The 12,103-nt window shown below is 35.7% G+C and overlaps 1 protein-coding gene across 15 annotated transcripts in view; it reads right to left on the minus strand.

Annotated features, from left to right (window-relative positions):
• EPB41 (erythrocyte membrane protein band 4.1) overlaps positions 1–12,103 on the minus strand; it is a 173,899-nt gene that overhangs the window by 33,150 nt on the left and 128,646 nt on the right. For 5 of the 15 annotated variants that reach the window (XM_066269875.1, XM_066269868.1, XM_066269881.1 and 2 more), the window contains exons 13-16: positions 10,325–10,381; positions 10,125–10,166; positions 9,068–9,130; positions 4,336–4,512 (exon numbers count right to left, since the gene is read on the minus strand). In XM_066269875.1, the coding sequence (XP_066125972.1) occupies positions 4,336–4,512; positions 9,068–9,130; positions 10,125–10,166; positions 10,325–10,381 (339 nt within the window). Of the gene's footprint in view, positions 1–2,002; positions 2,147–2,536; positions 2,588–4,335; positions 4,513–9,067; positions 9,131–10,124; positions 10,167–10,324; positions 10,382–12,103 lie in introns of those variants that run through there. The other 10 variants (XM_066269884.1, XM_066269872.1, XM_066269870.1 and 7 more) reach the window with 7 other exon arrangements.

Consider the following 12,103-nt stretch of genomic DNA (forward strand, 5'->3'; position numbering starts at 1 on the left):
GTTAAGAACAAACATGACTAAAGTGTATCAGGAAAATAAAATAATCAGTATATATAAATATTTTAAGCTTACCATATGGCTAAATATTGCTTCTTAGTCATTAAGAAGTAACACAGTATTTTAATTCAGAGGAGAGTATGTCTATGTACAGGTCTTGAATAAATCTGTATTTCAGGACTTTGAAAGATAGGTACAGTAGTCTGGGAAAGTCAGCCCTGGCTGGAGGCTAAGGGAAACCAGCACCATTTTCCTTAAACCATCAACGTTTTACTTATGAAAAGATGGCATTTCAGCTTTGCAGATCTCTTCTCTACACCAGGCAGGATAAAGTTGTTTGTTCTTGTACATTGCAGAAATACACATTAAGAAGGCCACAGAAGTCAAAAGCCCTTTCCCCAAAAAGGCCTTTGTATATACTGGTTTTATACCTCAAGAAAAGGAGAGGTTTTGGACTCATAGATCAAAATGTGTCATTTTAAGGCTTTTGAAAGGTTAGCAAGTTGAAATTTTTTTTCTTAGACTACAGAGCCTGTGCCACACGAATGACTATATAAGTTTAGAAAATATTCCATCTAATGTTTCTAGTGAGTATCCTGCTTTGTGTGAGACATTGGAGAGAAAGACATAACTAACAATAAACAATAAAAACATGCAGGATAAAAGAGTGAAAGCTTTTGGGAAAAGTACCCATCTGCCATATGCTTAAATCTGATTTTTCTAAACTTCTTAAACTTTAGTGAGGAAAGCTGGTTTGGGCAATCCATTCCTACTCCTTTGTACCCCATAATATATATTCTACAAAGAGTAACATTTTATTGACAGAAAAGTGGTAACAAGAGCTCCCCTAGGACAGTGAACTATCAAGATCAGAGGGCATCATACAGGTGATAACACAGTAGAAGCCAACGACAAAAGTTCGACAGTTTTAGTCTTGACATTTCAGATGAGCACCCTGTTTTCCAATCACAGAAAGACCAACCACCAGACAGCAAATGCAAGGACCACAAGAAAAGACATCATGAAAGGAATACGAGGAGATGGAAAAGTACTAGAGTAGAGGTGGCACTTTTTGAAAGACTTGTGATCCTCAGGGATTGGAATAGAAACCTTGGGAAGAATTTCTTCAGTTTCTTGCTGGGGCAAAGCTCTTTCAGTAGATCTCTCTTGCCTTTTAATTTTCTCTTCATCCTGCACTAACAGAGCACGTTCCTGTGTCTGCTTTCACGGTAGAAGATCAAGAAAGACAGAGAAAGATGAACAAAATGACAGATGGAAAATGCTTAAAAATGATACTTGGGGATGTGCAAAGGATTTGGGAAGATCTTTTGGACACTCTATTTATTTTACTTTGGCAATTTGTCTCAGCAAAGTTTTTATAATATAGTACTCAATAGACAATTTTTTTTGGATGAAAGAACACTAGAAGCCCTGAAAGTTCAAGGAACCACTGGACTTCCTTTTAGTATTTATTCCTCTTTCGAAGATATTCACATAGAATTTTGAGTCATTTTTCATTGCCTTGATGCTGCCAGTTTTTCTTAGAGCAATTGGGCAAAGCCAATAACGAAGCATTTTTCTTGCCATCAGAAAAGGTACCTTTATTACAAATAAAATGGCAGAATATAAAACGTTATCCTCATATCTCTTCATATAGATTTAGAAAACTGTAACAGTTCATTCAATATGGCAATTAGCTTTTGCTCAGTGGAATAAAAATCTTGATCCTATACATTTTAAAGATTGCAAAAAAAAATGTAAAAACTTGTGCCTCCATGGTCTACCAAAAAAATAAAAACAAAACCAAAACCCCACAAATCTTAACAACTGCTAACAACTACCCCCCCTTTGGGAATTATGATTAAAAATAATAATGACCATCACGAAGGTTTATACATCACATTAAGCAAATACTTTTGACACTTCTAAGTTATTGTTTTTTCCCCCACAATTGTCCAATTGTGCAGTTTTTCTCCCCCAACCCCCACAATTTCTGTACTCTGCCATCAGATCACGTTATCTATGAAAGGAAAAACTTGGCTCTAAGTTCTCTCAGCTGAGCCAGCCTTCTTGGATCAGTTTGGAAGTTTGACACCGGTTCTTTGCACACCCCTAAGCGATATGTATCAGGGAGAAAGTAGCCGGGGGACTGGTCAGCAAAAAAAGAAAAAAAAACGTAAAAAGAAAGGATGCAAAATTATAATAATGAGTTTTTAAAAGAAAATGAAGGGGAGAAGAAAGACAACATAAAAAGAATAGGGTACAATTAAATTCATTTTCTCTCTGAATACATATTTATATCTTCATGCAGCTTTTCAACCAGCCATGCGCCAAAATAAAGCAAATTGAAAGCTGCAAAAGCTGCAGCGGTGGAAATGTTATATGTTAGGTAAAAAGGCGGTGGGTGTGAATTTACTAGTAGAGCCAACAGAAAAAAAAAATCACTCAGCAGCTGCTGTTCGGTTCTGGGGGGGTGTCTGCTTAGTGCCATGACAAGAGCAAACGTGACTGAGAAGCACAAGTGTAACAGCAGCTTTACCTCTCGCCCACCAACCTTTCTTTCCGGGGGAAGTATAGAGGTTTTCTTCACCTGGTCATACACAAATTATATAAAATTCAGTTGCTTTGCAACGCAACAACAATGCTATCTAAGGTGGAAGAGGTATAGCCAGAGAACAGAAATATTGTTCTAAGTATTAAAGAAAAACTAAGATATGCCAGAAAATGTAATTACCTTATTAAAAGGTTATCACAGTGCAGTTCTTATGTATTCCATTTTCATTTAGAGGGGTGATACACATAAGCATAGAGCTAAAGTTGCTCCAAGTAACCCCCCCCCTAATAATTTCATTTAATTTATAAAAAGTCGTTTCTTTAAAGTCCTCTGAATGACCTAGCTATTCCCAAATCCAGCCCTGAGATGGTTTCAGAGAAGCATTTCGATTAAGATATAAGACATTTTCTGGAAATGGAGACTGATTAAAATTTACCAAACCTCATCCAAGAGAATAATTCTAAGTTACTTTTTCAAAGAAGTTGAGCATCTTTTATTATTTGCACAGAGTCAAAAAGAAAACTTCTAGAAAATACACAGTTACCAGATAAGACAGCAATAAGGCATTTTCTTCATAAGAAAAAAGTCAGTTCAGGGGACATTCACTAGATTTAGAATACAAAACTACTAATGTCCATGTATACGATATATTCGGGCATGGACTAAGAGGGCAGTAAGTAGGACAACTGCATCCTGTCGTCCCTGGCAACTGTTTAGCTGTCCATCATTCAGGAATTCCCCACCCTTACTCGGTGAAAATGGTTCGACTCCATTTAGAGAATCATTCGCCAATTTTAATAACATTTTGAAAAATATAAAAAGTATCCTTTGTCAACCAACTTTTATTATTTCTCCAGTTCCAGAAACTAAATAAGTTGAATAGTTTATCATAAATTCTGATTATAAAAACAAGCTTTTTAAAAAAAATTATTAAGATATCACTTTACCTTTCTTAACTAGAACTGCTATTACTTTGAGGGGGAAACAAACATGATTTTAAAATTACTACAAGTACTTATTGAGTCATTGTGACTATTTACATCAATATTTAGACTGACAGGCTAAAGATTAAGGAACAAATTTTTGAATATATGCTCAAGGTAACTTTTAAGATATTTTCATTATACAGACTCATTTATTTGGGTGTAAAAATTTCTATAATAGGTAATAACAACAATAATAGAAAAGAATCTCTGGCTTCCTCTAATTGTGATTGTGTTACAAAACAGTGTATTAAAAGTTTGATGTTACTCATACAGATAAAATAAATTGGCAATAGTTTTACTAAAATTGAAATACAACCATCAATTACTTAGTATTCTGCATTCTCTGGCTTAAGGGCATCCTAGGTTTATATAATTGTGGTCAACCATTTCTAAGTTGTGCAAACGTTCAAATAAAGTTCTGAAAAAATGCCTATTCCTTTCCAATTCTGACCTAACTAAATTTAGTAAACTCTCTGGTCCTTCAAGGCACAGTTTGAGCATAAAGTTCTGTTGGCTTATGGTCAATTTGTAAACACACACTAGCCATAAGCATGCAGCTACAGAGCAAGTTCTCAGACCCTAATCATCTACTGGTAGCTCTAAGTAGCTCCCATAATTAGACAGGGTAGTCCATATGACTTAAAAACACAAGTGTTTAATTATGAATGCCTTAAAACTGCAATGAATTGGTGAGGCACCAAATCTCAGCTCTAAATTTTCACTCAGATACAGAATGTTAATACACAAAAACATTTATTTCACTCATGCTCAAATTAGTCACGTGGATAAAGTACTCACTCCTTCTCCTGTGGGGATTTGGCCGTTGATGTTAAGAGTTCGGAATGGGGAGTGAGTGGATAAGCGTTTATCCCATTCACTAGGCCGTGGCTCTGGTACAGACTCCATGAAGTTCTTTTTCAGCTCGCTGATGCTGGCATGATGCTTTTTGATTTCTTCTTGACTTTTGTCTAAATCCTACAGTTGAAAGGACATAGATACAAAATAATAAATACTCAGAGAAAAAAAAAACACAGCAAGGGAAGCCCATCAAAGACTATGGGCACTGGTAGAAAACACACCACATCCAGGATAGATATTACTAATCCATAAATTGCACTCAAATTGTAAATATGCAACATGGTATATTTGCTAGCTTTTAAAATATTTTTTAAACAAGGTGCTTTTCTTGGAAGCAGTGAGGCATCACAACCCCCTAGCTCTTGGCAGTTGTATAACTCATAAGGAGCTCGTTCAGTCTTACAACTCTCCTTCCCATTATGACACAGTACTAGGCCTCCAACTCCTCATCCCAAGAAGGTCATTCCACACCTCCATTATCCTCCGCTTGAAATGAACTGATTTCCGCTCAGCTCAGGCAGGATGGAGATAGCAACAGACAAGGAAAACTGTTAAATGAAGGACATGGTGAAAGATTCAGCTTCTATTACTGTTGCCAGTTGCAATTGTAGAGTAGTCCCCTATTTCTACCTAGAGATAGTTTTGCTGCACTATTATTAGGAGGTGCTTGTTGGTTTTTGGTAAACAGGAAAGCCCTTTCTCAATATAAGAATTTATTATTGGTACATAAATGTTGAATCACTATGTTGTACACTTGAAGGCTAATATAATACTTTATGTAACTATAATTTTAAAAAAGAAAAGACTTAGTCCTCTGGGAGAAAGTGATTGGCTCCAGGATTACAAAAAAAAATAAAAAAATCTGAAATTCTTGGCTCAAGCCAGAACAGGTTGTTACTATTTCTGAATAATGACTCAGGGGTTAGGTAATATAATGGGTTTTGGGGTTTTTTTTTGCAATACTATTCACACGAACTAAAAAGGCTTATGCTTTCCGACCTCTAACTTCACTTCATCCCTTATCACAATGCAAAACAGGGAGCTGCTTCTACTAGCCTTCCATGAGTTGGGAATAATAACAAGTATTTATCAAATACCTTATACATCGCCTTGACGATTTAAAATACCTCAATTGTTCCAGCAGATCTGTATACTGTACAACTAGGGGTAAGCTCTTAAGGGCATATTCTGGGGAGAAATGATCAAAACTAAGGTTAATAAAGTTAGAAATAATAAGAAACATTTAGGTTTATGTGATAGGAAGTAAGTATATAACAACTTTCAAAAGGGAGACTTGGCCAGAAATACAAGAAATCCGAGAAATACAACTTGAAGACAAAAACGCAAATGTTCTTTGTCCAAAACACTTCTTTGAAAAAATTCCAAAGATCTATGCTCAAGATCAAAATATGTGGGAGCCCGTCACTTGATGACTGCTAAAAATTCTGTGTTTATTGTATACCAAGGCAGCTCTGTATCCAAGAAAAGCATAATACTAAATCTATCTCCTAATACGCTGTATAAATTTTGGGATTAGTCTTTTTATATTTTTCTTACTGACTCTGTGGGAAACAGCCTCATTTTGAAAGAAATTGGAACTTACTTAAATAAAAATTTGTTTAAAAAGTTTTTTCTGGAGCAATTTAGGCTTCAACTCAATTAGATTATTTTTTCAAAAGCAATGTCAAAGGAAATATAGTGAAAATAGCATAGGAAAAAAGAGCCAGTGAGGCACACTGCACAATTTTGATTCTGGAGATATTCATTCAGAAAATTTGCTTAATAGTCTATTAATTTTTGCAAGAATGAACCAAGTCTATTTGCTCTGCAATCATTCAAAGAGAAAACGAACCCCAAAAGGGCAATCCTGTAGCTCCCCCATAAGAGTAACTCTGGCTTTCTGGGATGAAGTGTGAGTCCAGCTCATTGAACATAGGCGTCACCATGGGGAAACAACAGTTTGCACTTTTGTTCTAGCTAAAAGCAAGAAGAGCACGCTTCCTAGCTAAAGGAAAGGCATGAGCAAGCTCAAAGACTTCGTAGTAGGCTGAGCAACTGGCACCCACCTGGCATGTAAGGCCCTGTGACCCAGCTCCTGACTGGAAATTAAATCTGCTTGGGCCAAGAACAACTTGACATTTTTGGAAGGGGTAAAAGTGTGAATGGAGCAAAACAAAAATGAGCAAGAGATGCTATGATAAAACCATAACTCTCTAGGTTAGCCTTTTAAACATGAGAGATGTGTTACTTTTCTTGCCTAGCTTTTCTCTGGTTTGGAACCTGAGAAAATAAATGTTTCAATAACACTAGTAGCTTCTCAGGGAGCTTTCTCCATCCTTCTTAGCTGGCTCTGCTGGAAACCTGTGGGGGCACCGAGTAAAAGTAAGTGCGCAAAGGGACCTGTTCCAAATAGAATTTGTCAAAGACATTTGCTACAGGTTCCCTCTGGGAGATGGAGGAGGAGGTGGTACATCTAAAAATGAACTCGACCTTATTTGTGCCAGAACAAAGCATTAGTGGGGGTGGGGGAGGAGTAGGGGGAGGAGGGGTGCTTAAAAAAATCTGCTAGAGTGACAGATCACTTGAGAGAACTTCCTTAGGAGAGAAAAGAAAAAAGAAAACCCCCAAACTTTTACAATAACTAGAGAATGATGGTTAGCCGAATTACTTTGGCTGTTTTTCAGGTTAGACACTTTTTGACGTCTATCATATTATATACTTCTAGCACCAATCAAACCAAACACTTCATTAAGCATAAAATATCTTTAAAAGGTAGTTAGTAGTTTTAATTTTCAAACACACACTTATTAGAAATCCCCTCTCACGGCTGTCAGTGAAATGCTGGGGAAAACACATCACACACAGGGACTTATATGAGTCTCAGAAGCCATAACACACCTCATGGAACAATGACAAATATATGATTGGTACTGCAAGTTCCAGGTAAGGGGAAGCGCTTAAGATGGACTAGCCAAGAAATAGGCATGTTTGGAATTGGGAGATGTTATTGCTGAGTTCAAGGAGATAACTTGCCATCTGTTATTTTTCCAAATCTCAGAAGAGGAATCACTTAAGTCTAGCTGCAGTTACGGGACAGCAAAGAGATCTAGTTGCCACATTTGAAATATCCTAGGGTCCAGCCTTGGAAAAGCTCATGTTACATGAGGTAAATGTAGGTAGAGCACTTGGTATTGTGCCCACCACACAGTATGTGATGAAAGAAGGCTGGCCATAATTTGTGTTACTTTCATCAAAGTACCTTATACATAGCAGGCACTCAAATATATGTTTTGATAAAGAATACGATATTAAATCAGAGCTCTATCTAAAAAAGTTTCTTCAAACTTCCAGATTAATAATATTGATCACAGTTAACATATGTTCATCTTTCAGGTCTCAGCTCAACTGCTGTTTCTTCAGAGAGAACTTTCCGTTCATCTTATTCCGAGTAGATCTCTTTTATTAGCAGCATATAGTGTATTTCCTTCATCACTTTTATAACAACTTATAATCATATTATTGCTATTTGTTTACTTTGTTTACTTGTTTATTGTTTCTCTCCTTCCCACTTCCCCACAATGTAAACTTCCTGAAGGCAGGAACCATCTTTGTCATTTTCCTGTAAAATTATAATTTCTTAATATCTAAATTAAGTCCCTGATACCGAGTTTGCGCTCATTTCTTTTGGCTCTGTCTAAAGTAGAACTGTAAAATAATCTGGCCACCAATGTTTATATACGAGATTTTCAAGGTATAAACTAACATGGCCTCAGTTTTTCCCATACAGAATAATTCCAGTTTCCTTAATTTTTCTGCACAGAGTTCCCTGAATCTTCTCATTAGTTTTATATTTCCCCATCCAATGTGGAGCCCCAAACTAAATAAAGTATACAACATAACTCTGGTAAAAATCACACCAGTGTTGAAGATAATGGGAAAATGACCTTCCAATTGCTAGAACAGACAGTACGTTGCTGTTTCTGAATGGGAAAAAAAGTGTAGTTTAATAGAGTTAGATAAGCCTACCTCAAACCTCAGCTTTACCAATTTACCAACTCAGTGACCATAGGGAAATTACTTAATTTCTCTAATCATCTTTAAAATAATAATCTCATACCCACAGACCTGTTTTTATGATTAAGCTATCTTATGTCACACTAACTAACTACTCATTAATGCTAGGCTCCCTTCCTTTCCTCTTATTTCTTTTCCTTGACTGTCCAGCTGTCATTTTCTGGTATCCCCAATATTTTAAGACCATTTTGGATTGTGATCACTTCTCTTCCTTTTCCACACTCAGTTCTGAACATAAAAAATAATTTGATGCTTGGGACACAGAGCAGCTTATACTCTTGGAAAATTCAATGATGAATTTTAACAACCATGTAGAATTTTCTAAAAGTGGGTAGAACAATGAAACCACAAGAGGCAAAGGTAGTTCCAATCATATATTTTTTTTAAGATAAGTATGAGAGATGGAAACCAAAAAGAGTCAGGTGAGATGGTTACATATCTTCATGTTTACCAACATGCAAAAGCATTTTAAACTGAAAAGTCTCTCATGCAATGGCATGCAAAACCAAATGCAGGACAGAAAGGAGAAAGGGGCATCAGCAGAGAATGCAGAAGGTTACAGGCAACCAACTGAAATAAGCTTCAAGTTCATACAAACCTCCAACATTAAATTGCTATGTCTGATATAAATGTTTTCACCATCTAGTCTCTCTCTCTTTTTCTGTGAAAATGAAAGAGGGGGGGAAAAACAGAAAAGCATAAAAAATTAAAATGTTGTTCTTGCGGGGAAAAAACTGCAAATTGGCAAACCAAAAATCATTTAAAATTAAATGTCTACAGCGCAGCATATGCCAACATGAAATGGTCACAGAACCACAAGGACACACAAAGAACACGAGAACTACTGGAAAATGGATGACCTTGTTCTTGAATGATGGAAAAATGTGATGATGTTATTTAAATAGACAGTGCTCCTGGCTTCATTGGCTTCTTACATAACAAGTTGCTGTTTTAACGTTCATCTTTGAAATTGAGCTGTTTGAGGGGTTATCTTAAAATATATGATTTTAAGAAGCTTTGAACCTCCATGTTCCATGGAGTAGAGAAATATTTTAAAACATTATTTAGCTTTTTGACATATTTCATACTTTGAAATATTATATATGTATATCTCTAATACTTTTCAGAAGAAAGATCTATAGGCATGTTATATATTATTATTCAATATTCTGTTCAATAAAAACTGACTCACCTCACTCTATAGTTGGGAAGAAAGAAACACAGAGCAGCCAAACCCAAGGTTATTAACAATACTGGGAGATGCTAGGATGGTTTCCCTGATAAATCCACAGGAAGCATTGTCCACAATCTTGTGAATGGGGTGCCACTATGAAATATTTCTTATAAAGCTTAAGAAAGGATAGATAGGCTTGGCCTTTACTAATTATTTCACTGTGTTTCAAAGGATATTTTCCTGCTGGGAAGTTTATTTTGATAAAATTTTTCAATAGATAATACAATACAGGATTATAATTTTTTTTGCATACAGATGTGTGCCTATAGATGAATATATGTACATATATTACCTGTTATTTGAAAGTAATTTCTGATTAAGAGAAATCAATGAAAAGAATGGACCACTGTCTTTTTAACGCACTGTAAAAGTCAGCATGGGTGATGCTAATGCAGTTTTGTGAAAGTGAAAAATGGCTAACCTTCCTCATTCTTATCAGATCTTCAGTTTTTTCTGCAAGCTTCTGTTTTGCCATTATTAAAAAAAAAAAGAAAAATGATAAAATATGGGCTCATTGAAGTTTCTTGACCCTTCATTTTATTTTATTTTTTAAGGAGAGGGGAGTGGGGGAAAAAATTGAGGAAGGAGGGAAAAAGGAACAAGTGGCCTACTGGCACAAACCTGGGTTTGGTCACCATTTGAGGTGGGTACTGTGACCTCGATGTGGGTTTTTTCCACCTACATTTAAGAAATAAAGTGGTAAAAACATTTTTGGTTAGTAGGTTTCTATGAATGGCATAGTTTCCAAATAAGCCGCATCTTTAAGCTGGTTGTGAAGTAAGCTGATACGTAATCATCATGATGCCGCCTTTAGGGGGTGTAACAGGGAAGGACATTACCCTCACGAGCAATCTGTTAGTTCACCATTACATTTCAAGGCTGAACAGGTCAAATGGACAGCCAAATGAGCAAAAGAGAAAATTAAGGTAATTATTCTACTGATGAAAAAAAAAATACCATACTTATGTATGAAAAAGTACTTATCAAAAATAATAATCAGGCTTAAATAAACCATATGTTTTTGTTTTACTTTTTTAACGATTTAGACGTACCTTAAATAACATTTAAAAACAAATTTACAAATGAAGGTATCAATGACATACATGATAGTTAGAAACAAAAAACAAACAAACATCTTCACAGTTAAATCACACATATAATAAATCACATATAATACCAAGCAGGTAAATACAAAACACTGTTAGTTGATCAACATATTTAAGGAGGCAGTTTTACCCTTGAGTTTATTAGACAAGAAAACATAAAAACAAACTCAATCCAAATTGTTACTGATGCATGCACTTATTACCAAGGCCGATGTATAAATAAGCACACACAGGGCTCAGCTGCAATATTCCACACACTGTAATCTCCTCTCTAGGGAGTTGGAGCCCATGTGTTTGGTGAGTGGGTAAGATTCATCCTTAATACTAGGAAGAGAATAACTAAGGCCTCCTGCCTCACTTTGAAATACCTTTAGTAATAGTCATTTTATATACCCCAAGTGGAGTGAGTATAAATTAAAAAAAAAACAAAAAACCAAACCTAGACAGACTACTAAGAGGGGGTTATAATAAAGTGAGCAATGCCTAACACACTGGATATCTCAAAATTAGACAACTGTTTTTACTGAGAGTCAACTCAACCACTTTGTATCATTAAGTTCTTTATAGAACCCAATCAATCAGTGGTCTTGCATGCTCTTTTAATCACATTTGGCAGCATTACTTCGGAGTACAGTGTCACTGTGCTATTTTCTCTAGGACTGAATGTGAAGAACATAAGATAATACCAAACCTGGTGACAATGTCAAATCAGAAGCACATCCAGCAATAGCACTCCTAGCTACTAGGGATAATTAACAATTTGGGTCAGTTCTACTCTGAATCCCAGTATATGGCCATGTGGCCATTGGCAAGTTATCTAACCTCTCTTGAGTTTTTATTTTTATTGGAAATAGTATCTTCATAGATTGTGGATGCTAAGCAAATGATAGTTTAATTATTTTGTAAAGCTTAATCTGCTTGTGTAAATGAAAAATGACTTTTTTTGCTTTGGGTTCTTAGCAATCCAATAGCAAGAAATTGAGAGCCGCTGCTTCAATCTAAGAATGGAGGCCAAGTAGCAACAGTAGTTCTGTGTCTGCACTTAGAGAGAACATTAAATGAGATGAAGATGTAAACACCTGCAAAACAGGTCTTGTCTAATGACTCAAGATGCCTAGAGCTCTTTCTACCTGGCATCAAATTAGTGCTAGATAATGAAATTTACACAGTTACAAGACTACTTTATCACTATTATTGCTTTATATAATAAGTATGGCTTCAGGTAAATGCCACGATTTTTAAAATTTTTTTATTAATTTTAACTTATTGTGTCGCCACAATTATTTTCTAATTG

The sequence above is a fragment of the Saccopteryx bilineata genome, chromosome 3, assembly GCF_036850765.1.
Source record: "Saccopteryx bilineata isolate mSacBil1 chromosome 3, mSacBil1_pri_phased_curated, whole genome shotgun sequence".
NCBI lineage: Eukaryota > Metazoa > Chordata > Mammalia > Chiroptera > Emballonuridae > Saccopteryx > Saccopteryx bilineata.